This window comes from Haemorhous mexicanus, chromosome 22 (genome assembly GCF_027477595.1).
Source record: "Haemorhous mexicanus isolate bHaeMex1 chromosome 22, bHaeMex1.pri, whole genome shotgun sequence".
Classification (NCBI taxonomy): Eukaryota; Metazoa; Chordata; class Aves; order Passeriformes; family Fringillidae; genus Haemorhous; species Haemorhous mexicanus.
The window spans coordinates 939,129-964,186 of NC_082362.1; the positions used below are offsets into that span (position 1 = coordinate 939,129).

At 50.2% G+C, this 25,058-nt stretch overlaps 1 protein-coding gene across 9 annotated transcripts in view; it reads left to right on the plus strand.

The window, feature by feature from the left end:
* Positions 1-25,058, plus strand: part of TYW1B (tRNA-yW synthesizing protein 1 homolog B) — a 106,308-nt gene that overhangs the window by 9,613 nt on the left and 71,637 nt on the right. For 8 of the 9 annotated variants that reach the window (XM_059866163.1, XM_059866157.1, XM_059866159.1 and 5 more), the window contains 2 exons: positions 8,962-9,049; positions 22,591-22,643. In XM_059866163.1, coding sequence (XP_059722146.1) covers positions 8,962-9,049; positions 22,591-22,643 — 141 coding nt within the window. The remainder of the gene's footprint in view (positions 1-8,961; positions 9,050-22,590; positions 22,644-25,058) is intronic. The other variant, XM_059866165.1, reaches the window with a different exon arrangement.

Genomic DNA, 25,058 nt, shown 5'->3' on the forward strand with positions numbered 1-25,058 from the left:
AGCAGGTACTGGATTCCTGCAGCCACTTGAACCAGGCAGATGGATTCAGGAGTTCCAGGGGAATGCCAGAACCTCTCTGCCAGCTTGAATTATAGCTATTACAGACTGAGCTAGAGAAGAGATGGATTTTTGAAGAGCTGCAGAGTGTGAAGTTTCACAGTTCATGGTGATGGTGCCTTCTGCACACTGAGTCTGAGCCCAAACTGACACAGGGTTGGGTAGACATTGGTAATATATTCAAGTATATTAACTGGTAGCTGATCCAACAGCAAATTCCACGTGATTTTACCAACTCTCATAATATGTGCTGATGGTTTTTAATGCATGTAAGAATGAGGTGGACTTTGGAGTTTTACAGTTGTGGCACACTTTGCCTTTCCTCCAGCATTCCTCCCCTGATGTGGATTTGTCAGGGAAAGTAAACTCTGATGGTGTTTGTGGCTTGCAAGGTGCCATTAATCACAGGGACACCAGTTCTTAGTGTGGATTATCTCCCCCAGCTGGGAGATCAGCTGAAAGGACCGATCCATCTACACTCATTCCCAGGGAATGGAATGACTTTATTAACCTTCACATTTCTAAACTTCAGGCATGAGTAATAGCAATAATAATGTCCTGATTCCTTGTTTGATGGGTTTGGAAGCAATCAATTGAGCATATTTGTTGATGCAATTTTGAGATGAATGCTCATGTTTTCTACAACAAGCAGTGTAATGATGCTGACAGGCTATTTGCAGTGTGAAGAGAGAGGAGCACACTGAGAGTTTCCAGGAACCAAACCCTGCTCCAGAGTGTTCGGTTTGTGTCCCTCTGTGTCCCTGGGCCCCTTTGGCACTGGTCCCTGAAAAGTCACCCTGGGTTAGCCACTGTAAATCCCACCCTTCTAGCCTTTCCTGGGAGCCCTTGGAGCCTAGGGCTGCTGTGGAAGCCCAGACCTTCCAGGTCCTGGGGGAAGGAGCTCTTGAGGAAGCTGGGTTTGGTTGGAGTTGGGCGGTGGACAATGGGGTATTTAAGGCCTAAGGTTTACAGACCAAGGGTCATGTGCAACCTTGTGCTACAGCTAGGAACTTTTTAAAGGAGGAAGAAATAATTCGTGATATATTAACCAAATGGAACAAAATTTGAGTATGTGACTTTCAGTTAAAACTGATGTGGGCAGCTCCAAATGCTTCAGCTTTTAATGGGTGAAGGATTTCTTTATGAAAAATGTGCCCTTATCTGCAGCAGCTGCTCTGGGCCAGATTCTGACCTGTGCTACTGTGGCTCAGAATTCAATGTGAGTCTACATTTTAAAATGAGCTTTAAGAAATTGAATTTAACTTCTTGGGGACTACTTCATTAATAGCAGGATTTGCCATAGGGACACTTCACCCTTTTCCTTTCCTGGGTTCAAGTCTTTTTTCTCTAAACCCTGGCTAATGGAAGGGATTACAATTGCTAAACAAAATTACAAGAGATCTTCAGGCATTTTCTGAGTAAGGCTTGTGAGTGATAAAAGGGGAAAAAACCCCTAAAATAACTTTAATGTAACCTGTGTCTGGATGTGCAGTCTGCAGGCTCTAACATGTGGTGTGGCAGTGACTTTCTTAGTAAAGGCATTTGAGAGCTCTGAGTGTTTTTATTTGCAGTTTTTTCCTGACCACATCCTTTGCTGGAGATGGTCAGGACTGACCCTGCAGCAGCCCAGCCCTCCTGGGTGAGCCCTCCTGCTCACCATTTCTCACCAACTTTGTCCAACATTTCTCAGATGGTTTTCTTTTTGCTGTGCATTTTTTTAAGTTTCCTGCTCGTCTAATGACAAATTTGAGCAGACTTCCTGAAATTCTACAAACCAAAGCAACAGACCCTTTCTGTTCTGGAGCCAGGCTGGCAGAGCTGGGGGTGATCACCTGGAGAGGAGAAGGCTCCAGAGAGAGCTCAGAGCCCCTTCCAGGACCTGAAGAGGCTTCAGGAGAGCTGGAGAGGGACTGGGGACAAGGGATGAAGGGGCAGAACAGAGGAATTGGCTTCCACTGCCAGAGGGCAGGGCTGGATGGGATATTGGGAATTAGGAATTGTTCCCTGGGAGGGTGAGCAGGCCCTGGCACAGGGTGCCCAGAGCAGCTGTGGCTGCCCCTGGATCCCTGGCAGTGCTCAAGGCCAGGCTAGACAGGGTTTGGAGCAGCCTGGGACAGTGGGAGGTGTCCCTGCCATGGCAGGGGTGGCACTGGATGAGCTTTAAGGTCCCTTCCAACCCAAACCACTCCAGGTTTCTGTGGTTTTTGACCACTTGAAAAATTGCCGTTGAAATGAAATATTCTTTTAGTCCTGAACTCATGGAAAAGAAGGCAATGAAGGGCAGAAGTCTTTACAGAGCCGGTTGAAAAAGAATCTGCAAAAGATGGCAGGAGTATGGTAGGATGTGTGCTGCCTGCTCTGTGTGCGACAGCAGAAGAAACTGAATGGAAAATCTTACTGGTTTGAATTTGGGCATTTGGGATAATTGTTAAACTGTGTTAAGTGGGCTTCAGTTGGGATTTTTGTAGCACAGAAGAAAGAAATAAAATGTGAAAATATGGTTCAGTTTTCAGGTATAAGCAGTCCCTTTTGGGTGGACACAGACACATTGTTAGTTTTGACTCCTTTGGTGCCTTTGAAAATCAGTCTTCTTCCTGGCTTGTCCAAGGAAGTCTCCCAAATCAAACTCTGGCAGAGTCCCTCAGCAGTGTGTGAGTGTGTGAGTTGGAGCTGTGCTTCAGCAGCACCTTGTAAAAGCTGCCCTTCAGCAGAGCAGTGCTACTGGAGCTCAGAGCAGCACTCTGAACCCCCCTGCAGCCCTGCAGATACATTGGAAAGTTGTGACCTTCGAGGTTTCTTGTCCTTGAGGACTTGGGCTGATGTTGAATCTACAAGAAAATGACGTTGGTGGGATTTTTGCTTCTGCATTTCATGGAAGATGCTCTGTGCCCTTTCAGGCTGATGCACTTGGATGGCAGCATAAGCTCCTGTCACTGCTTGTCAGCAGGAGTTTGGGATTTAAATGCTGTAAATGTCCAGAAATCTCAGCAATGACTTTTTGCACAAAGGGAAATGGAAAATTCCCTCCATGAGGATGGAGTTGCAGGTCTGTTTTCCTTTGCTTAGGTGGGAGCTGGGAGCTGCTGCCTTAGGATAACACCAGGGACCATCTGTATCCTACAGCATAGGGAGGGAGGTGGGGATTCCACCTCTTTATTTAAAATTCACAAGGGTTTCTACTTCAGGAGAGAAAAGTCCAGTTTCTGATTTTTTTTTTTTTTTAATCAGTCAGAACTTCTTAGGGACTTCACCTGTTTTGAAGGGAACCTACAAGGAGAAAGGAGTGCCAGGACATGGGGGATGGCTTCCCAGTACCAGAGGGCAGGGCTGGATGGGATATTGGGAAGGAATTGTTCCTTGGGAGGGTGGGCAGACCCTGGCACAGGGTGCTCAGAGCAGCTGTGGCTGCCCCTGGATCCCTGGAAGTGTTCAAGGCCAGGTTGGACGGGGTTTGGAGCAGCCTGGGACAGTGGGAGGTGTCCCTGCCATGGCAGGGGAGGAACAGGGTGAGCTTTAGGGTCCCTCCCAATCCATTCCATGGTTCTGTGACATTAGGGCCACTTTTTGAGAGCACCTGCCCCAATTTTCCTTTCGTGCCCAGGCAGCTGATGTTTCAGTTATGGCCAGGAGCTGCATTGCCCTGTTCCCTTCTCACTCATGCTGCTCTCAGCTCTTTGTGCTTCACTGGGCAGTGCTGGGGTGGGTGTGTAGCCTGTGATTATGTAGACTCTGGCAGCTGTTTTTAATAAGATTTTCTGTCTGTTGGGCTGTTTGCTGGTTCACAGCTCGCTCACTCTGAGTTCTCAGGTCTCTCTGCTGCAGGTGCCCCAGGCTGTCTCTGTTGGTGACTGACAGCAGCGAGGGCCGGGGTGCTGTGGAATTGATGGGGTGTTCATCCCTGGGCTCAGCAAATTGCAGCTCTGCCTCTGCCTGTCACAGCTGAATTGTGACAGCCACAGCTGTGTTCCTGCAGGAGGACAGTCCCCAGAGTGCGCCCTCTGCTCCTGTGCTTGTGTTCAGGGATGTCTGTGGAGTGGACCCCCTATCTCTGCTTCCCCATGTGTTTCAGCCTTCCAGGAAAGTTGTTTTGTAAGGAAAGGAGTGCCATCCCTGTGGGCAGCCTGGTGTCCCACCAGCTCCCCAGATCCCCACGTGGTTCCTGTCAGTAGTGCCCCTGCCAGAGGAGGCTGAGCGAGGGGAGGAGCTGCCAGCATTGCTGCCTGTCCTGCTGCCCCTGGGGCTTTGCTTCCAGAGCTCTGCTCTGTAAACTTTAACTCTCGTTCATGTAATTCATGAACTTTAACAGTTCATCCCCCAGCTCCTGGGGAAGTGTTGCTAATCCTTCTTGCTGCCAGGCAGCTTTTTCTGACAACCTGGCCAGTGTTCCCTCAGAGCTGTTCTGTTAGTGCTGGCTCCAGCCCTGGTATGTTCCTGTTTGCTTAATGCTTGTGCTTTTCCTTTGGGAAAAGATCCTGTAGATTGTAGATGGATGAGGCTGTAAATCATGGCAAGGCCAGGGCTTCCCTTTGTCTGACCACTGAGAGGTTAAGCAGGAAAGAAGTTGAGTCATAATGTTAGCGTTCAGGAACACATAATCACGAGAAATGATTATATGCAGGTGCTTTTATTGAAGAGCTCTGGGTGTCAGGGGTAAAGACTCAAATCTGACTCCGACATAAGTTCGGGATGAACATGTTTTTATATTCTGCTGTTATATAACTTTCATGTTAATTATTAAACTTACATTGTTCTATAGTATACATAGATTTCAGCCAAGCATAGCCACCTTAGACTAGGAACATACAGTTTCTCGTTGTTCTTCTTATGATTATACAATAATTATTTTAATTACTAAACAATCATCACATCTAGCAATTATACTACTTACGCAGGTAAAACACAAGGCTTAACATTTCAGAGTTTTATCTTAGCATTTTTCCAAGGCCCCACTATCAATAATTGGGTGTAAATTTTTTTCTGAGAGTACAAGCTTTTGGGAGGAGCTTTTTACCCCCTGTCATTGCACAGTAAGTAGAGCCATGAGGCTAAAAGTGCTAAATTCAGTTAATTTAGAGAATCATAGAATGGTTTGGGTTTGAAGGGACCTTAAAACTTGTCTTGTTCCATGGGCAGGGACACCTTCCACTATCCTAGGCTGCTCCAAACCCTATCCAGCCTGGCCTTGGACACTTCCAGGGATCCAGGGGCAGCCACAGCTGCTCTGGGCATCCTGTGCCAGGGCCTGTGCACCCTTGCAGAAAGGAATTTCTCCTTAATATCAAACCCTAATTTCCCCTCTGTCAGATTGAACCTGTTATTCCTTGTCCTTCCCTCCAGTTCCTGGTCCAGGGTCCCTCTCTGGCTTTCCTGTGTCCTCTCCAGACCCTGGCAGGTGCTGTGAGGTCTCCACACAACCTCCTCTTCTCCAGGCTGACCAGCCCCAGTTCCCTCAGCCTTTTTGTGGAGTTTCAGTGTCTTTTTTATTTTTCTCCCCCCCTGCACAATCAGTTTGAAGAGTGTTTCATGGATAAAGTGGGAAACACAGGGAGCTGTCAGGCACCTGGGCATCCTGGAGAATCACAGAATGACTGGGTTGGAAGAGACCTTCAAGATCATCAAGTCCAACCCAGCTCCAACACCTCAACTGAACCTCAGTGCCACATCCAGGCTTTTTTTAAGCACACCCAGGGATGGTGACTCCACTCTTCCCCAGGCAGCCATTCCAGAACTTTATCGCTCTTTCTGTGAGAAACTTCTTCCTAATATCCAACCTGTATTTCCCTTGGTGCAGCTTGAGGCTGTGTGCACTGGTTGTGTCAGTGCTGCCTGGAGAAAGAGCCCAGCCCCAGCTGAGCACAGGCACCTTTCAGGAGCTGTGAGAGTGATGGGGGCACCCCTGAGTCTCCTTTTCTCCAGGCTGAGCACCCCCAGCTCCCTCAGTTGTTCCTCACAGGGTTTGTGTTCCCAGCCCCTCTCCAGCCTTGCTGCTTCCTCTGGATGCACTCGAGCATCCCAAGGCCCTTCCCAAACTGAGGGGCCAGAACTGGAGAGGGCACTTCAGAGAAGAGACCAAGTGGCAGTAGGACATCCTGTTGGTCACTTTTGGGTGTGGCTGGGGCTGAGTTTGGAAGGCTGATTTGGAGGAAGACCTTTGAAACACTGGCATTTGTCCTGAGGCAGGAATGCTGAGGCCCTCACTTTTGTCAGGGGCTCTTGGTCCATGGAAGTTGTGTTTTCCTTGCCTTGGGACTGTGCTGCCTCTGCCTGTTGTTCTGCCTGTGTGAGAGGGAAAAGGAAGAGATTCCTTTCCCCTTCAGCTGGAGAGCAGGGGATCATAGCTGAGGTTCAGCTGCCTTTTTTCACAACCAAACCCCTCCAGCCTGCAGTGGAGCTGTGCTGAGCCTTCCAAGGAATCAGGGTGTATCCAGAGGTTTTCCTCATCTCTGGCCTGCTCCTTTGTGAGCTGCACCTCCAGTTTTTGGCAGTGAAGTATTTCAAGGGCCTGAAAAGCAGGCTCTTGTCACTGCTTGCTTGATTTGTTATAGAAAGACAGTGATTTGCCTTGGATTTTCTGCAGGGCTTTCTACTAAATCACCACAACTGGAGAAGTTTCCTCTGTGCAAAGTTAACTTTTTTCCCCTCCTCTCCAACCCTCAATAACAGATCTGAAAGGCTTATTAAGCAAATAAGTGAAAATCCCTGTGCAGTGAATTCCATTTCCACCAGGAGTACGTGCAGCCAATCCCCTACCAAACTGAGCAGGTCGGGTATTGCAGGGCAGGGAAAAACAAAGCACAGTTTTGTTTAAAGGCTCTCACATCAGGGTGTGGGCAGGGAGAATTGGGATCCTCTCTGTGAGGGGAAAATGATAACTGAACTGTATTTCTGCCTTGCCAGGAAGGAATTGGATGGTGTTCTTTTGAGGTGCTTTTCTCAGGTGCTGCAGTGGCAGGGAGGTAGAAATGCAAATGTTTTCCATGCAGAAGGACTTTGTGTTTGGAGGCATTCTTAAATGGGGTCTCTCATTTGTAATTAATTCAATGACTGCATTTTTAATGTTAGGATGTGCTCCATAGTGGAGGTTTAGTTTTTCTGGGAGGATTGACCTGGTCTGAGGTGGTAAAGCATAGACTAGGAGGTGTCCATGTTTAAATCCTGCTCAGGACTTCAAGGGGCTCTCAAATCACAGCATCAGGGAGTGGTTTGGGTAGGAAGGGACCCTAAAGCTCCTTGAGTTCCGCTCCCCTGCCATGGGCAGGGCTTCCTTCCTCTAGCCCAGGTCTCAGTCTGTGCTAAGGTAGGGCCTTGCCTGTGGCCTGGGTTAAGTGATGACTTGTGGCAGGACAAGCTCTTTATTTAACACTTGGAAGATGAAATTTGTTATCTATTATCTCCTTCCTTCCTTATGCATGAAGCTTTCCCAGCAATATTAATATTTTACTGTTGAAGAGTCTTGCTGATAAATTAAGATCAAGACTCAAGAAATGAGCTTTAAAACCCATTAAATGGCAATTAATTATTAGATGTAGGCTTCCAGGGGAGTTTTGATGTGTTACAGAAACCAATGAAGTCCTGCCTAAAGGCTCAGAAAGCTGAATGGAAGGAAGTAGGAGGTGGATACAGCTTTCTCCTTCAGAAAGATCCATGTTGTGGTACCGGATGTTTAAAAATATATTTCTGAACAACATCTCTGAGGCTGTGGGCAGTTTTATCCAAAATGAGTAGGGAAGGTAATAATCTCTGTCCCTGAATGTTTTACTCTCTTATTTCCTTCTCAAGTGTTTATTAGGAGCTCTGTTTTGTCCTTGAACTTCTGTGTGTGTGGGTTTTAATATTCAAATGTATTTTTCTTTGGAGGCACCTTTTATTTTCTGAGCTGTTGCTCAGGTACAGAAGCAGTCTGTTCATGTGCAGGAGCAGCCAGACTCTTCTCTCTGTTTATGAAGAGCAGTTTGGCGAGTCAGGAGCACTGGTTTCCTTAGTGATGCTGACAGTTGGTGAGGAGACTCAAACTGAAGGCATTTCCATTAACTTTTCCATGCCTTTGGCACAAAAGAGTCTTGGATGCGAAATAGCCTCAGTGTTGTCAAGACAAAATGTCCTCTGCTGGTTTTTGTTGTTTATCCATAACTCCTTCAATAAAAGCCATAAAGGACTGACAGATTACAAGTTGCATGAAATATCCAAGTAATTATTTCTGCTTTGATGCTTCTTTGTGCAGACATGAAACAATAAATACCCATAAAGTCTCAGCAGTGACACTCACACAGCAGGGGAGTCACCACTTGTTACGTGCCAGGGTTTGCTTCTCCCGCCTATGACTTTATCCCAGTATGTGGAGCTCCTGCCCAGGACTTAGCTGTGTGTGGAAGCAGCTGGAAGCCAGACTTCCATGGGCTGCTGCTGGAGGGGCTGGGGGCAGGGGGAGCAGCCTTTTCCTGCAGGTCTTTGCTGTTGCTGAATTTTGGTGGTGCAGGTGGCTGCTGCCCCAGGGCTTTTCTGCTCTGTGAAGTGCTGGGAGTGCTTCCTGAGCTCTCCCAGGCAGCGGCACTGCAGGCACACACTGGTTTGGTTTTTGTGAGGTTGTTGTGCACTCCTGAAACATTGGGGCTTAAAACCTGGAGTCACTCTTGAATGAGATTTCACAGCATGGTTGTTAAAATATCTTCGGGAATTTTATTGCTTTGTCAGTGGGACGCATCTGGTGTGCTGGGGGTGTTCCTTTTCCAGTTTACCATCCTAATTTACTGCTGGGAAGAGGGATGAAATGCAGGATTAGAGGGAAGCAGGAATTGCTGTGTGGCACTTGGCTCAGTTCAGTCCAGCAGGTGTGTGGCTGTGCCCCAGTGTTTGAGGTGAGGCAGGGCTCTAACTGGCTGCAATTCCCTGTAATTCTTCCAACAGAGAGAGCAGGAGCTGCAGGAGGGAGCTGCTGGAGCTGAGAGGAGAGAGATGATCACCCCAGCCCTGAGGAAAGCACTCAGTAAACAAGGTGAGGCTCTGCCAGAGCAGCTGGGGCACAGCTCAGAGGATGGAACTGCCTTTGGGCAGAGCAGTGGGAGAGGGGCTCTGGGGAGTCAGGGGCTGCCCTGGGCCCTCGTGGCAGGCCTGACCCACAGACAGGACAGGACACATGGAATGGCTGGGGCTGGAAGGGCCTCTGGAGATCACCCAGTCCAACAGCACCAAAGCAGGGTCCCCCAGAGCAGGTGGCACAGGAGGTTTGGGGTGTGGCCATAGAGGGACACTCCAGCCTGCCCTAGGCAGCTGCTCCAGAGCTCTGCCACTCTGTGGGAAGAGGTTCTTCCTCATGTGGAAATGGAGTTGGTTGTGGTTTAGTTCATGCCTGTTGCTCCTCATCCTGTCACTGGCACCACTGAACAGAGCCTGGCACAATCCTCTGATACCCCCTGGGGATATTTTATGGATTGATGGGATTCCTCTCAGCCTTCCTTTCTCCAGACTGACCAGGCCCAGCTCCCCCAGTCTCTCCTGACCAGGGAGATGCTCCAGACCCCACATCATCCTTGTGGCCTCCACTGGGCCCTCTCCGGTAGCTCCTGGTCTTTCTTGAGCTGTGGAGCCCAGAACTGGGCACAGCACTGCAGAGGTGCCTCACCTGAGCTGAGCAGAGGGGCAGGATCACTCCCTGTCTTGCTGGGAATGCTCTTCCTCATGCCCCCAGGACACTCTGCTGGCTCCTGGGCAGCTCCTCCTGCAGTGCCTGGAGCTCCCAGGGTTTGATCATATCACATCTCTTTACCTGCTGGGGCAGCTTAAGAGATGTGCCCATGGTCCCGTACTCTGCAGCTCCCACAGTGTAGGTTTGTCAGGGAATATTAAAGATCAACTTTGCATCTGTTTTGCAACTCAGTCCCTTCCTTGAATCTCAGTTTCAAACTCTGATTTGTTGCTGAAACACTGTTTCCAGAAAAGGAAGTAGTTCAAACTAATTTTAACCATCCACTAGATGTTGAAAAAGATCAGCAGCTCTCCAATGAGAGCAGTTGGAGTGGATTTCATGTCTTTTTTTAAAACAAAGGACCATCATGAGGAGAGCCAGACTGAGCCCTGCAGTTCAGGAGCCTCAGCTGGGAGTGGCAGAGGCAGGAGGAGACTGATGGGAGCTTCCTTTTGCTGTTCACATGGAGACTAAAGGGAGTTTAGTCTGACTTCTTTTCTCTCTTGGGGTGGAGTGTGCTTGCCTTGCTGCTAAATCAGTGTTATCATGGCACAGTTAAGGTTGCAAAAGACCTTTAAGAGCATCAAGTTCAACCACCATCACCACATCACCCCCATGTTCAGCACTAAATCATGGCCTCAAGAGCCACATCCTCACATTTATTCAGAACTTGTAGGGATGGGGCTGGCCTGGGCTGCTCTCCTGAAGCTCTCCTGAGAATGCTCCTGTGTCACTGAGGGCTGAGCTCTGGGGTCTGGTGTGTCCTGGGGCAGTCCAGCTGTGCAGCCCAGCCCTGCTGCTCTCAGGGCTCAGCTGCTCTTTGCCCTGAGCTTTGCAGTGCCTGCAGTGCCTGCACAGCCCATGGCTGCCAGCTTTGGTCACTGGGTTGGCATCAGCCTTGGCACAGCTGAGAAGCACAGAGCCATTCTTTAACTGTGTGGTGTGAAGAATGACCCAAGGGCTCAGGGTGGAGTGGCTGGGACTTTGCCTTCTCCTCATGGCCCTCAAGGAGCTCCTGCTGGCTGGGGCCCGTTCAGGCCTTGGACCAGTCCATCTTTTCAGCCTCACTCCTGAAGGGTGTGGTGTGGTAACAGTTACTTTGGTTTTGTTTGTCATGTATTTGACTGCATTTTATTTATATTTTACTTGGTTTTGTGTTTAAGGTGGCAGCCTTCTGTTTTTATTTATTCATTTATTCAGTTACTACTAAAGAAAGCAGGAGATTGGGGCAGTGCTCTGTGCTGGCCCTGTGCTCTGTGTGGTGGCTGGAGCATTTCCCCTTGGCTCAGTCTCACTTTCCCTGCTCGTTTGGGTTTGGGTGTGAATGGAACTGTGCTTTTGTACAAAGTGGCCATTTGGAAAATAAAGCGGTGCTGGAGAGAAGGTCACCTTACTACCATAATTCTTTTGACACGAAGAAGGCTCCCCAGAGAGCTCTGATTTCCTTGTGACACTCCAGGGATAGGAATTTATTATCCAGATAAGTGGGTCCACATTTTCCCTTCCTGCAGTGCTCATGGTAGTGCCAGTATTGGAGCCACTGGTAGGATCTGCTTACATAAATCTGCACTTTCAAAGACTCTGAACTGTTGTGTCCTCACAGCCCAGCTGCCTCTCCAGCTCTCCCTCCTCTGCTGCTCACCAAATTCTTCAGTGGTCACTCAGCTATGAAAAAGGGAAGCTGCATTGTGTTTTTCTTATGTCATATAACATTTTTTCCTGTAAATAACACACCAGGAAGGCTTTTGTGGCTACAAAAATAAAACAATTCCCTTCTTCCCTCAGCAGCATTCCCCCTAAAATAACAAGTGCAGTGTAGTCAAAAGATTATCTCATTTATTTTGCACCAACTGGTTTCTTTGGGTGTAGGCTGAGTGTCTTTTCAAGAGTATCCCTGAGGGCATAATTAGCCCAAGAGAAGGACAGTGAGTATTGGTGGGTCAGGGAGAGCTGTTCTTTGATACTGCAGTTGCATAACAGAGGTTTTCCTTGGAGCAGCATCTCCTCAGACCATGGTAGTGCTCACTGTGGATTCACCTTCAAAGCAATTTACCTTCCTCGAGGTAAAGGGAACAGTGCTTAAGCAAAGGTTTTTATTTTAGCTCTGGCATTGAATATTGGCTAAATTTAGCCTCCCCATTGGGTTGCAGAGGTATGAGCCCTTGGAGCTGCCTGCTTGCAGGATACTTTAATAACAGCAAGAGCTGCTTTTGAAAGTCCCAGCCAGAGGCAACATAATTCCAGTTCCCTTTCCATCAGTACCCAGCTCCTCCTGAAACAGCAGCACAGCTCTGAGGTTTTGATGAGTGCCAGTGCACCGGGGGAGAGGCTGGCAGTGGTTGTTGGTTGGGTTTGCAGTGCTCCTGGTAGTGCTTCAGCCATTCTATGTGTCCAGGTAGCCAGAAAGAAATGAAATAAACTGAAAATGGAAACAAGCTTTCCATGTTCACGTTTCCTGTGGTGCTTGGTGAATACAGCCCAATTTCGCATTTGCTTTTAGGGGTTGCTTGTAAATTTTTGACTTGATCCCTTTTGGGCTGAAAGTTGCTTTTGCTTAGCCTGGGTGCCAGTAAGATTTGGTATATTTGGTGAGCCTTTGCAGTGTTCCTGATTTCTCAGGAAGTACATTTAAATTGTTGGTAAGCTTTAAGGGAGTCTCAAGCTGCTGTTTCAATAGGAAAGATGAAAGAAGAAAAACACAGTGAGGTTTTCAATTCCTGTGAAACAAAAAACCAAAACACCCTTCTGTGTGTCAGGGGAGGGTCAGGTTGGATATCAGGGAAAGGTTCTTCCCCCAGAGGGTGCTGGACACTGCCCAGGCTCCCCAAGGAATGGGCACAGCCCTGAGGCTGCTGGAGCTCCAGGGATGCCCAGGGTGGGATTGTTGGGGTGTCTGTGCAGGGCCAGGGCTGGACTGGATGATCCCTGTGGTCCCCTTCAGTCAGGCTGTTCATGACTCAGGGGCTGACCATGACTTTGTGCTCTGCTGGGGTTGGTGCCATCATTAGTCACAGCTGCTCCTGGATTTGCCAAATGTTTTATTGACGCTGATGGTCTGAGTGAAACCAGCCACGTCCTGCTGGATGCTGGCAGCTGGGGGAGGGATTGTTCACTGCCTGCCTGAGCTATTTGGAGCTCAGACATAATGTGTCTCAGTGCCAGTCACCTCCATCAGCCCTGTCATGTCACAGGGGTTGTTAAGCAGCCCCAGGTTGGCTCTGACGCACTTCCCTCAACGGGGCAGGAGTGGAACAGGAACAGTGAGCCCAAAGCCCTGAGACCTGAGTGTTGGCTGAGGAGGCTCTAGTGGGGAATGGCTCCCACTGCCAGAGGGCAGGGATGGATGGGATATTGGGAATTAGGAATTTCTCCCTGGGAGGGTGGGCAGGCCCTGGCACAAGGTGCCCAGAGCAGCTGTGGCTGCCCCTGAATCCCTGGCAGTGCCCAAGGCCAGGCTAGACAGGGCTTGGGGCAGCCTGGGATAGTGAAATTGTCCCTGCCCATGGCAGGGGTGGTGCTGGGTGGGATTTAGGTCCCTTCAGGTCAGACCATTCCATGATTCCAGGATTTCTGAAGCTGCTCACACAGTGTTTCAGCATGCTCTTTGCTCTCTCCTGCTGTAACAGGACCCAACAAATCCCTGCCCTCCCTGCCTGGCAGCACATTGGGGATGGGTTAATGATGCCAAAGGCTGACCCTGCTGACATTGGATAAATTATTCTGTCCCACAAGGACAGTTTTGCTGCAGTCCAGTTGGTTCTGTCCTTGCTGGTTAAGGAAGGCTACAATTTAGCCCCAGGGTGCCCAGGACACCTCTATTTTACTTGTCTCCAAAGACAAGTGGTGCATTAAGAGACAGCTCTTATCTGAAATAGTCAGGGCTTCAGCAGCCACTTAAACTGTCGTGCTCTGCCTTTGTGCTGCAGCTAAAGCTGTGCTTTGGCCTGTGGCTTTTAGTGGGAAAGGGCAGGAGGCTGACTTCAGAAAAATACTGAAGGCTGGGCTTTTCAAGTGCATACCAACCTGGAGTTGAGGTTTCTAAAAGCTTTGATGGCTTTTGCTGGCCCTTCTTGGGCCAGGGTTCCCAGTTCCTGCAGCTCTTGTGCCCAGCTTAGCCTGGCTCTCTGTGCTGAGCCTTTGGAATGGTCAGTGTGTGGAAATGGGATCTCAAGCCATGGCACAGACCTGGTGCTGCTGACTGGGTGCTTTGCAGGCTCTGTGCTCCAGGGTTTGGGATCTGGCAGGCTTTGGGAGGAACTGTTTAACTCCAGGTGGCACTAGCAGCCCACAGCTGGCTCTGGGATTGGTGGCACTGGTGCAGTCCCCAGAATGTGCCACAGAAATCAAATACTGGCTGTGGGCAGATTAAAAATTACTTTGCTAGCTAAGAAATTACTTGTGGTGAGCAAAATAAATACAGTGACCCAATCCAGGCACAGAGGTCAATTCTTGAGGAAATGTCAGTAAATAAAGGGCAAACACACAGGTTTGTTTGAAAGGAAGGAGTCCAAGCAGCAGAAGATGCTTAAGCCCCACTGTGTGAGAGCTGCCAGGAGCTGGGGGAGAGCTGACTGCAATTCTGATGTGCTGGCACAGCTGTAGCACCTGAGCAGGAGCAGAGGAGATGGATAAATCCCATTTAGGGGGCTGATTCTTCTCTCATGTGTTACCAGAGCTGGTAGAATAACCCCATGTATAACAAAGAGGAAAATAAAAATAAACACAGATTTTGAAGTGCATCTTTTTTTTTTGGTTTGTTTTATGTTTTGGCAGGGCTTTGGAGAGTATTGGGCTTTGAAATTAAGTCTGAGCTGGAACAAAGTACAGGATATGTTCAGGCAAGGATAAAATTTGCTGTGCTTTCTTTGTAAGGTGACACTTGCTCCACACAAGGGGACAGTTCAGACAAATGGAAATGTGGAGAAGGGAATGTGCCCTGAATAACTGAAAAGTGTCTCAGGAAAACAGAACAGAAGAGAGATACAGCTCATAGCAGTCAGCAGTTCTGTCTGTTACCTTTTGGTTGTGTTCTGGGTGCTTCAGGAGGAGACTTGTGCAGGTGGAACCTCCCATTCCAGACTTCAGTCAAAGATGACCCTGAGGTGCAGCTCTTAAAAATGCCAAGTGCTTGCAGATTTCCTGTGTTTTTCTGTGAATAAAGAATTGCAGAGTCCCAGACTGGTTTTGGTTGGAAAGGACCTTAAAGCTCATCTCATCTCATCCCACCCCTGCCATGGCAGGGACACCTTCCACTGTCCCAGAGTGCCCCAAGTCCCAACGTCCAGCTTGGCCTTGGGCACTGCCAGGGATCCAGGGGCAGCCCCAGCTGCTCTGGGCACCCTGTGCCAGGGCCTGCCCACCCTGCCAGGGAACAATTCCTAATTCCCAATATCCCATCCATCCCTGCTCTCTTTCAGTGGGAGCCATTCCCATGGGGATGGCTGAATCACCAGTTGGACTGGTTGATCTTTGAGGTCCCTTCCAACCCAAACCAGGCCACGATCCCTTTTTGGGAATGCTCTGCCTTGGTGGTGCTTTTGGACAAAGGGGCCAGATACAGAAGGCTCTGCTGCATTTTCTCTGGTGTTGGTACAGGTGAGGGTATCAGTGCTCTCTGACACTCTGCCAAAGGCATCATTGGTTTTATATTCCTGTGCTTTAGAGGGAAAGGTGCTCTTGGATTAAAAGAGACATCTGAGTCGAAGGGAAACATCAGGTTTTGAGAATCCTGGAGGCCTTTTATGATCAGCTGTGGAGGCTGGGATTTGTGGTAACTCCTGGCATTCCCACACCTGCACTTTGCCAGTCTTGTTTCCCTGGCTCTAGGTTGGCTCTGGGTTGTCTGTGCAGCAGTTGAATCCCTTTCACTGCCCCCAGGAGGCTTTTACTGGGTTTTAAAATTGTCCAAGATGTTTGTGTTGTGTGCAGTGCCAGGGATCTGAGGCCAAACCTCCCATCACTTTGGGAGGGACAGGGTTTGTGCTAAAGAGAGACAGTCCTGCACTCCCTGCTTCTGTCCCACTCCTGCTTTCAGCTCATGGGAGCAATCCTTCTCAATTCACAAGCCTTTTGTATTTTTAAGAGCCTTTTTTCAAACAAAGAGAATCTTAAATAGGTCTTGGTGGACTTAGTAAGAATTTCTTCAAGGCTGCGCAGTTCTAGGAATGAACCTGGAGGTGTCTCTTGTCATGCTTGGGCATTCTGAAAAATTCCACTTCCCAGCATCCCCTTCTTCCTAGATTTGTATAAATACTGATATAATCTGAACAAGTGCCTCACCAGGGGCATTTCTTGTTGTTGTTATTATTATTATTGCTGTTATTATTAATTGTCAAGTATTCTTTGTCTGGGTGGTGACTCAAGCACAGCAGTTGTGTTTCAGTGTGGAAAATGGTCCTTACAGGTGGTGGGGATGGATCCTGCTGTCACTGACCTTCAGCTCTGGCCCTGTTAAACTGCAGTCCTTCAGAACTGCAGGAAATTGGGAACTTTTCCCCTGTAAAACCTCTGCTAGTGTGAGACGGCCCTGAGCTGCAGCTCTAGCAGATACTCCCTGCCTCAAAGCAGTGGTTTTATTGCAAGAGTGCTGGCTAGCCCCATGCAGAGGTGGCAGCTGGACTTTGCTGCTCTCAGGGCAGCCCTGGGACAGCCAGCAGAGGTTGGAGGCACAGTGGGGCCCTGGAGTGGCTTTCCCAGCTCCAGGAGCCTGCACTCCTGGACAAGGATGGCTCAGTCTTTTCCTTGTGCTTTTTGGAGCTTTTTCAACCATGGATCTCCTTTCCTTCCTTCCTTCCTTCCTTCCTTCTTTCCTTCCTTCCTTCCTTCCTTCCTTCCTTCCTTCCTTCCTTCCTTCCTTCCTTCCTTCCTTCCTTCCTTCCTTCCTTCCTTCCTTCCGCCACTTCCTTCCGCCACTTCCTTCCGCCACTTCCTTCCGCCACTTCCTTCCGCCACTTCCTTCCGCCACTTCCTTCCGCCACTTCCTTCCGCCACTTCCTTCCGCCACTTCCTTCCGCCACTTCCTTCCGCCACTTCCTTCCGCCACTTCCTTCCGCCCCTTCCTTCCGCCCCTTCCTTCCGCCCCTTCCTTCCGCCCCTTCCTTCCGCCCCTTCCTTCCGCCCCTTCCTTCCGCCCCTTCCTTCCGCCCCTTCCTTCCGCCCCTTCCTTCCGCCCCTTCCTTCCGCCCCTTCCTTCCGCCCCTTCCTTCCGCCCCTTCCTTCCGCCCCTTCCTTCCGCCCCTTCCTTCCGCCCCTTCCTTCCGCCCCTTCCTTCCGCCCCTTCCTTCCGCCCCTTCCTTCCGCCCCTTCCTTCCGCCCCTTCCTTCCGCCCCTTCCGCCCCTTCCCTCCTTCCCTCCTTCCCTCCTTCCCTCCTTCCCTCCTTCCCTCCTTCCCTCCTTCCCTCCTTCCCTCCTTCCCTCCTTCCTTCCCTCCTTCCTTCCCTCCTTCCCTCCCTCCTTCCTTCCCTCCTTCCCTCCTTCCCTCCTTCCCTCCTTCCCTCCTTCCCTCCTTCCCTCCTTCCCTCCTTCCCTCCTTCCGCCACTTCCTTCCGCCACTTCCTTCCGCCACTTCCTTCCGCCACTTCCTTCCGCCACTTCCTTCCGCCACTTCCTTCCGCCACTTCCTTCCGCCACTTCCTTCCGCCACTTCCTTCCTTCCGCCACTTCCTTCCTTCCGCCACTTCCTTCCGCCACTTCCTTCCTTCCTTCCTTCCTTCCTTCCTTCCTTCCTTCCTTCCTTCCTTCCTTCCTTTCCTTCCTTTCCTTCCTTTCCTTCCTTTCCTTCCTTTCCTTCCTTTCCTTCCTTTCCTTCCTTTCCTTCCTTTCCTTCCTTTCCTTCCTTTCCTTCCTTTCCTTCCTTTCCTTCCTTTCCTTCCTTCCTTTCCTTCCTTTCCTTCCTTCCTTTCCTTCCATCTTTTGCTTTTTGGGTCAAAGCAAACTTTTGGTGATGCAGAGATCTGAACTGGGAGGTGTCAACCAGGCAGGGCTTGTGCCCTATGCTGGCACTGCTGGGGCACCTCCAGTGCTGGGGGCAGCCCTGGGCCCCTCAGGACAGTGCAGACCCTGATGGGCTGGAGCTTATCCAGTGAAGGGTCTGGGGCCCCAGGAGCAGCTGAGGGAGCTGGGAAGGGGCTCAGCCTGGAGCAAAGGAGGCTCAGGGGGGCCCTTGTGGCTCTGCACAACAGGAGGGGACAGCCAGGGGGGGTCGGGCTGTGCTCCAGGGAACAGGGACAGGAGGAGAGGGAACGGTCTCAGGCTGGGCCAGGGGAGGAGCAGGGGGGACATCAGGAGGAATTTCCCCATGGAAAGGGTGGCTCAGGCACTGGCAGGGGCTGCCCAGGGAGGTTTGGAGTGCCCATCCCTGGAGGTGCCTAAGGAAGGGCTGGAGGTGGCACTCAGAACTCTAGGCTGGGGACAAGGTGGGGATTGGGCACAGCTTGGGCTGGATGGCTTTGGAGGTTTTTTCTGACCTCAGGGATTCAGTGTCTGTGGGCTTTGTTCTGGACATTTTGCCACCTGGGGATGGTCTACAGTCCCTGAAGGCCACTCAGTGCAGCTCTCAGGGTAGTTCAGAGAGTGCGGAGGGTGTGACACAGCTCCTGGTAGGGACACTTGTGCTTGTAGAAAGTCAGCTGACCTGCTCTGCTCTCAAAAATAACAGAATTGCTCAGTTATGGACATAATTCATCCATGTCCAGGAGCTTGGAAAGACTGGATGTGTGTCTGGCAGTGGTAAGCTGGCAAACCACATCAAGAGCACCTGGATACTGGAATGTGCCCTAGGAATACAGACAGCAATGTTCTGGCTCAGTGCTGAGAGCTCAGCTTGCTCTCTCGCTGAGTTCTTTGAATTTCAGAGAAAAGACTTTTAAACTTTTATTTCCAGGATGGAGTGGGAATACTACAGTGTGGTTCCAAAGAGCTGAGTGCAGTCCTGCCCCAGCCTCTAGAGCAAACAGGAGCTGTGACTTTGGCCATCTCGCCAGTTCCACGTTCCTCTGTGCTCCAATAAACTCCAGTTGGCCTGTCAGGGTGAGCAATCACCAGATGTTCCTCAGCCTGGTGTTACTGCCTGATAACACTCATTTCACCCCAAAGGTTGTTTAAAAGCTTAATTCACTTCTATAAAAGTGACACTTAATTTCAGTGAAGTTTGGCAAGCTTCTAGATCATCTAAAATTTATCATCTTGAGCAGGATCAACTCATACCCAGCCTTCAGATGAGATGTTCTTGTCCTTTAGTTGGGAGCTGAGCTGATTACTGTGAGCCCGCTCATAACTGAAGGGATCCTTTGCACATTAGACTGTGGAAATAATAAATAGATTGGTTTGTTCAGCTGTAGTGTCTGATGGTACACAGGGGTGGGGAACAGCAGGTCCATCAAACACTGGATTGCTTGGAAGGTGCTGTATCCAAATATGCACTTAGAGTTATTGGTCACGAGTCACAGCCCTCAGAGCAAGGGGGGGATGTCACAGGGAGTCCTGGCACCCACAGCTCCAGATTTGGGGCCATCAGCACAATTGGATTCAAGCACCGATGGCCTTGGCAGAGCCACAGGGACGTTGTGGCAAAGCTGATGGAAGAGTGGAGCTGGCCTGAGCTTCCAGAAGGCTCAGCAGGAGCTGCAGTGTGGGAACAGGGCTGGAGACCCTCAGGCTGGCTTTGATCACAGTTTTTAACATGTTTAATTTGAAGCTTTGCAGTAAGGATGTGCTGTCCCCATGTGCTGGCACTGCTGAGGTCACACCCCAGTCCCGGGGTCAGATTTGGGCCCTCACTGCAGAGAGGACTTTGAAGGGCTGGAGCATGTCCAGGGAAGGGAGCAGAGCTGGGAAGGGTCTGGAGCCCCAGGAGCAGCTGAGGGAGCTGGAAGGGGCTCAGCCTGGAGAAAAGGAGGCTCAGGGGGGCCCTTGTGGCTCTGCACAACTCCTGCCAGGAGGGGACAGCCGGGGGGGTCAGGCTGTGCTCCAAGGAACAGGGACAGGAGGAGAGGGAACGGCCTCAGGCTGCACCTGGGGAGCCTCAGGGTGAATTTAGGGAAATTCCTTCACTGAAGGGATGGTCAGTTCCTGGCACAGCTGCCCAGGGCAGTGGTGGAGTTCCCATCCCTGGAGGAGTTTAACAGCCCTGTACATGTGGCACTTGGGGACAAGGCTCTGTGCTGGGGGAATGGTTGGACTCAATGATCTCAGGGGGGTTTCCCAGCCAGAACAGTTCTGTGGTTCTGAGACACTGCCAGTTTCTTGCTTAACCTTTTGTCCTTTCTTTTGGCCCAGACTGGTCTGCTGCCTCCTTCCCAGCAGTGCAGCCAGTGCTGAAGAAAGGCTTTGCAGTCTTGTAGAGTTTTTGCTCACGGGCAGCAGGGGTGGAACAAGTGTCCAACCTTGGTCTCTGGTATTTTCTCTTATTCCCAAGTGTCAGAAGCTTGGCATGGCCAGCACCTAGTGCTGGGTGACCACACCTTCTCCCAGTTCCCCCCAGGGTGCAGGACCCCAATTCTGTGGCTTTAGGGTTCTGCACATCTCTACTGCTCCCTCCTGTCACCACAGCTGGGACTGCTTTCAGTGACAGAGATGAGTAACCCCTCTCTCATCCCCAAAGCTGGCGTTTGTAAGACTGTTTTGATGTTGAACATGTACAATTTTCTTGGCCTTTAAAGGAAGCTGTGGGTGCTCCACATGGTGGAAGTTGATTTAAGGAACCTAAGAGAAAATGCTGGAGCTCTGGAACTTGGCACCTTGCTCAGTTCAGCTGCTTCCTCTCTTCCCTTAAACAGCTCAGTATCAGATCTGGGTGGGCAGGTCCTATTTCCAATGCAATTTTTCTGCAAAACCCATTTGAAAGCAGCCATATTGCTGTTACTGACAAGTGATCTGTGAGAGAATAATCTTAAATGACTGGTGGTGCTGGATTTGGAGAAAGGAGAAAAATAAGGCTTGGACTGTGCTGGGTGACAGCAGCAGAGTGTGCCTTGGACAGCTGTGTTAGAGGGAGGAGGAATGCAGCACCTTTTCAGCTCTCATCCACAAATCCTATGAGGACACACATTTTAGCAGGGCAGAGAGGTCTCAGCTGAGATTAGACCTTGCTGGACAAGCTGTTTGCAGAGAAAAGCTGCAGAAGGAGACAGGACAGAGACAGGGCAGGGAGGTGTTGGGCCCAGCCACATGCAGCTGTGTGTGTGGCTGTGCCCCTGGAACCAACATGCTCTGAGTGTGACCCAGTCTAAGGTGAAGATGTTCCAGGACTGCATGTGGCTTTGCAGGCTGGCTTAGAAGGGCTGTCACAGAATACCAGAACGGTTTGGGCTGGAAGGGACCTTAAGGGGACAGGGCAGGGACACCTTCCACTGTCCCAGGTTGCTCCAAGCCCTGTCCAGAGATCCAGGGGCAGCCACAGCTGCTCTGGGCACCCTGTGCCAGGGTCTGCCCACCCTCCCAGGGAACAATGCCTGTCCAATATCCCATCCAACCCTGCCCTCTGGCAGTGGGAGCCATTCCCTGTGTCCTGTCCCTCCATCCCTTGTCCCCAGTCCCTCTCCAGCCTTCTTGCAGCAGAGGTCACTCTGCCTGTATGTTCCAGTGTGAGGAGATGGATCAAACACCACCAGGTGGAGTGGACAGAGGAGCCTGGGCAGGTACCTACTGGGTTTGAGTGGCAGGAGCAGAGCATTGTTTGATTCCCTCTTAGCCCTGTCTGTGCACACAGTTTAATTTCTGCCTGCTGCAGCTGGTGTGGCATCTGCTGCTTCTGCAGTTCCTGGCTGGCTCCGTGTCCTTGCAGGTGTCAGGGACTTTGGGATGCAGTTGCTCTCACCTTGCTTTGGGACCTTGCTGTGCCAGAGAAGCTCAGGGACAGACGAGCAGGGCAGGGCACTCATGCTGCTGCTGTGGAGGAGCTGAAGGCCAGTTTGCTGAGCTGAAGGCTTTGTCCCTGTTAAGGTTGTGCTGGTTGGCAGGAAGAAGACTTGATAGCTAAAATGTGATATTTTTCCTTGCCTTGAAAGTGTTAACAAGGGCAGCTGGGAGGTTCTGAGTCTGGGGACAGCCGGGCCAGTGACATGTGAATGCCACTGTGAGGGACACAAGAAGGTGTCTCAAATCCCTCTTATTTTTATGCTGATTTTGAAGGGACTTTTAATCCTTCAGACATATTGGCCTCTAAGCACTTTTCTCAAAGAGGAATATAACCCCACTCAAGCAGTTTGGGTAATAATAGCACTTAGTGCTTAATGTACGCTGTGCAATTAATCCTCCTGGACCCACTGGAATGGAATTGTGTTGATCTTGGCTGGGGACTGAGGAGCTGATCTGAGCTCAGCTTTCCTTTGGGTGTGGAGGAGCAGCTCCCTCCCCGTGGAGCTGCTGAGGCTCCGATGGGTTCAGGCTGAGCTCTGCTTATGTTCTCCTCCTGTGCCCTCCCAGCTGCGCTGTGAATCAGCTCCTGTCCTGCAGGCTGGGACGGGGATCCTGGGTGCTGGGTAGGGGGCTGTTCTGGGGTCATGGCCTGGGGCCAGGGAGATGCTCCTGGTTCTCTGTCCTGCTCCTTGGGTCTGTGGGCTGTCCCTGGTTAGCCAGGCTCTGCCATCCTGTCCATGCAGGAGTCTCCTGGGCACCCTGATGCAAACCAGCCTCAGCAATGTCAATCCATGTCCCACTGAAAGAAACCATTTCCAGTTGGCTGAGGTCCCTGGGGTGGCACTGCCATTGCTGGTGGTGTCACCTTGGGGCCACTGGAGAAGAGCAGCATTGAGTCCACAGTGTCAATCACTCTGGGTACCACTTGGTATATTTTGTGTGGCAATTCTTGTAGGCTAAACTCAATTGTTTGATGATTTGTGCTTTGTTTTCAGGTTATAAACTCATTGGGAGCCACTCTGGGGTGAAGCTCTGCCGATGGACAAAGGTATGTTCTGTTTCCTTTTCTCATTTCATAAATAAAAACAAAGCTAGAGACTTGCTCAGGTATTCCAATTTCCTGATGAATGACATTTTTAAATGTCCTATTATTTGCACAAACCCAAATTCCACCTTTCAAACTATAACCTTGCATTTCCAGCTATTAAAATTCCTCTGCAAAGAGTGAGAATAGAGTTGTGGCACAGAGCTGGGAACATAATTTTCTGGTTTTTCCTGTTGTTCTGCTGTTTGCCTAAACATCTTCTGCCCCTGAAATCCACGTGAGGGAAGAGTGGGAAGGTTGTATTCCTGGTGTGAGGCTGTGGAACAGGGATAGCACAGCCCCTGCACACCTGAGCAGGCACATGAGGCTGTTTGAACCCCCTGGACTGGGGCTGGGTTATGACAGCCAGGGCTCCCCTGGCTCTCAGCATTTATCAGATCAGATTTCCATGCGGAGGTGTTAATGATTTCACTGTTGCTATTGATTTCCCTGCTCTGTGGGGTGTGTGTGGATGTGGCTGTGTACGAGACCCGTGGGTATGAGTGCACCTGTGTGACACAGCCTCCTCCCAGCCCTGCGCATGGCTCCTGGAGGAGCTGGAACTCAGTAGCTTTTCAAGCAGTTTCCAGACTTAAAAACATTCCCAGCAGAGTTCTGGAGAATAAACTGCAGGGCCTTTCAGGGTGGGAGTGGTTTCCGCTGTCCTTGGCAGGTCCCTCTGGAGCTCACAAGTCTCTAGTGTTGTATATTTGGGGAGCAGTGTTGATCAGAGAATCGTTAAGGATGGAAAAGCCCTCTGAGATCATTGAGTCCAACCATTCCCCCAGCACTGCTAAGGCCACCACTGCCCCATGTCCCCAAGTCCCACATGCACAGGGTTGTTAAACTCCTCTAGGAGTGGGGACTGCACCACTGCCCTGGGCAGCTGTGCCAGGGCTGGACAACAAATTCAGGAAGGAATTTCCCCTAAATCCACCCTGAGGCTCCCCTGGCCCAGCCTGAGGCCGTTCCCTCTCCTCCTGTCCCTGTTCCCTGGAGCACAGCCCAACGCCCCCTGGCTGTCCCCTCCTGTCAGGAGTTGTGCAGAGCCACAAGGGCCCCCCTGAGCCTCCTTTGCTCCAGGCTGAGCCCCTTCCCAGCTCCCTCAGCCGCTCCTGGGGCTCCAGACCTTTCACCCACCATGCTGCAACATCCTGCACCCTTAAGCATCCCTGAATGGGAACCTCTGGAATCAGCACCTCGATAAGATGCCAGCACATCTGTAATTCTTGTGCTGTGGCAGTGATCAGTCCTGGTTGTCTGAGCTCTTCTTTGCTGCATGATTAACTTTGTTAATTTTTGAAAGAGCCCTTAGGATGCCATCCCAGGGTGGCTGCAGAGTTTTCATTGCAGTGCCTGGTGTCAATGAACTGTTTCATCAAGAGCCATGTTCTCCTGAGCAGCATAGAGAGCCCACCCTGGGCTGTCAGAAGTGTGTGGTATGCACTGATCCCACTGCTGCTCTGGTGCTCACTCTTAAACCCATTTCCCTCTTCTGTCATTCTTAGTGGCAGACGTGATCACGAAAAGTTTAAAGAAAAACTTCCATATTGTGACTGAGAAGGCCGGAAAAGCTATTTTTATGAAAGACCCAGACTTTAATGCAGCACTGTAAAGCCATTTCACAAAATAAATAGCAGCTCTGTGTGCTTAGATGGGCCCACACTATTTTTAGCTTAAGCAGGAATTGAATGTAAAGTCTTCTAATACATTGTGCTGAGATTGGTTCCAGGCAGTGGCTTTGCCTCAAGTTCACACCAGTGTGTGAGGGCCTTCAGGAGCCTTTGTGGGATTTGTATCAGAGGAAAGCAGGAGCAGAGCTGGCAGGATCAGTATTAAGTGGAGTTTCATAGAGGTATCTCAGATGGAAAAGTTTGGTTTCTGTCAAATTCCAGAAAAAACAGAAACCCTGTGTGTTTTAGGAAGAGTCTGTTTGCCTTAGGAAAAGCCAAATATAACTTGCTCTCCTGAACTGTGAATCTCCTGAAGCCTCTCTCATTTGAAGAATGGGTAGAATCAACAGCATTTTCCATGTCATTTAATCTTCCACCTGTACAGCCAGTTAGGGATTAGCTGTAGATTTTTTTCCCTGCTGCTCCTTTCTGTTGGATCACCAGGACTCTCCAGGAAGACGAAGGCAGATTGAAAGCTGCTGTGTTACATTTCAGATTTTCTCTTGAGAGGAGTAAAGTTTCTTTCTTGTTTATTATTATTTAACTGAGCTAATGAAAGACAGCCTTTTCTTCAAGCAGCCTGCATGATAAATAGGAGTTGAATCCTGTTGGGAAAGCTGCTGTGGCTGTGCTGGGAAGGGAAGTGCAGCATCCTGCTGGAGCCATTGCTGACTGTGAATGAGGGCTTATAAGGTCAGGGCATTTA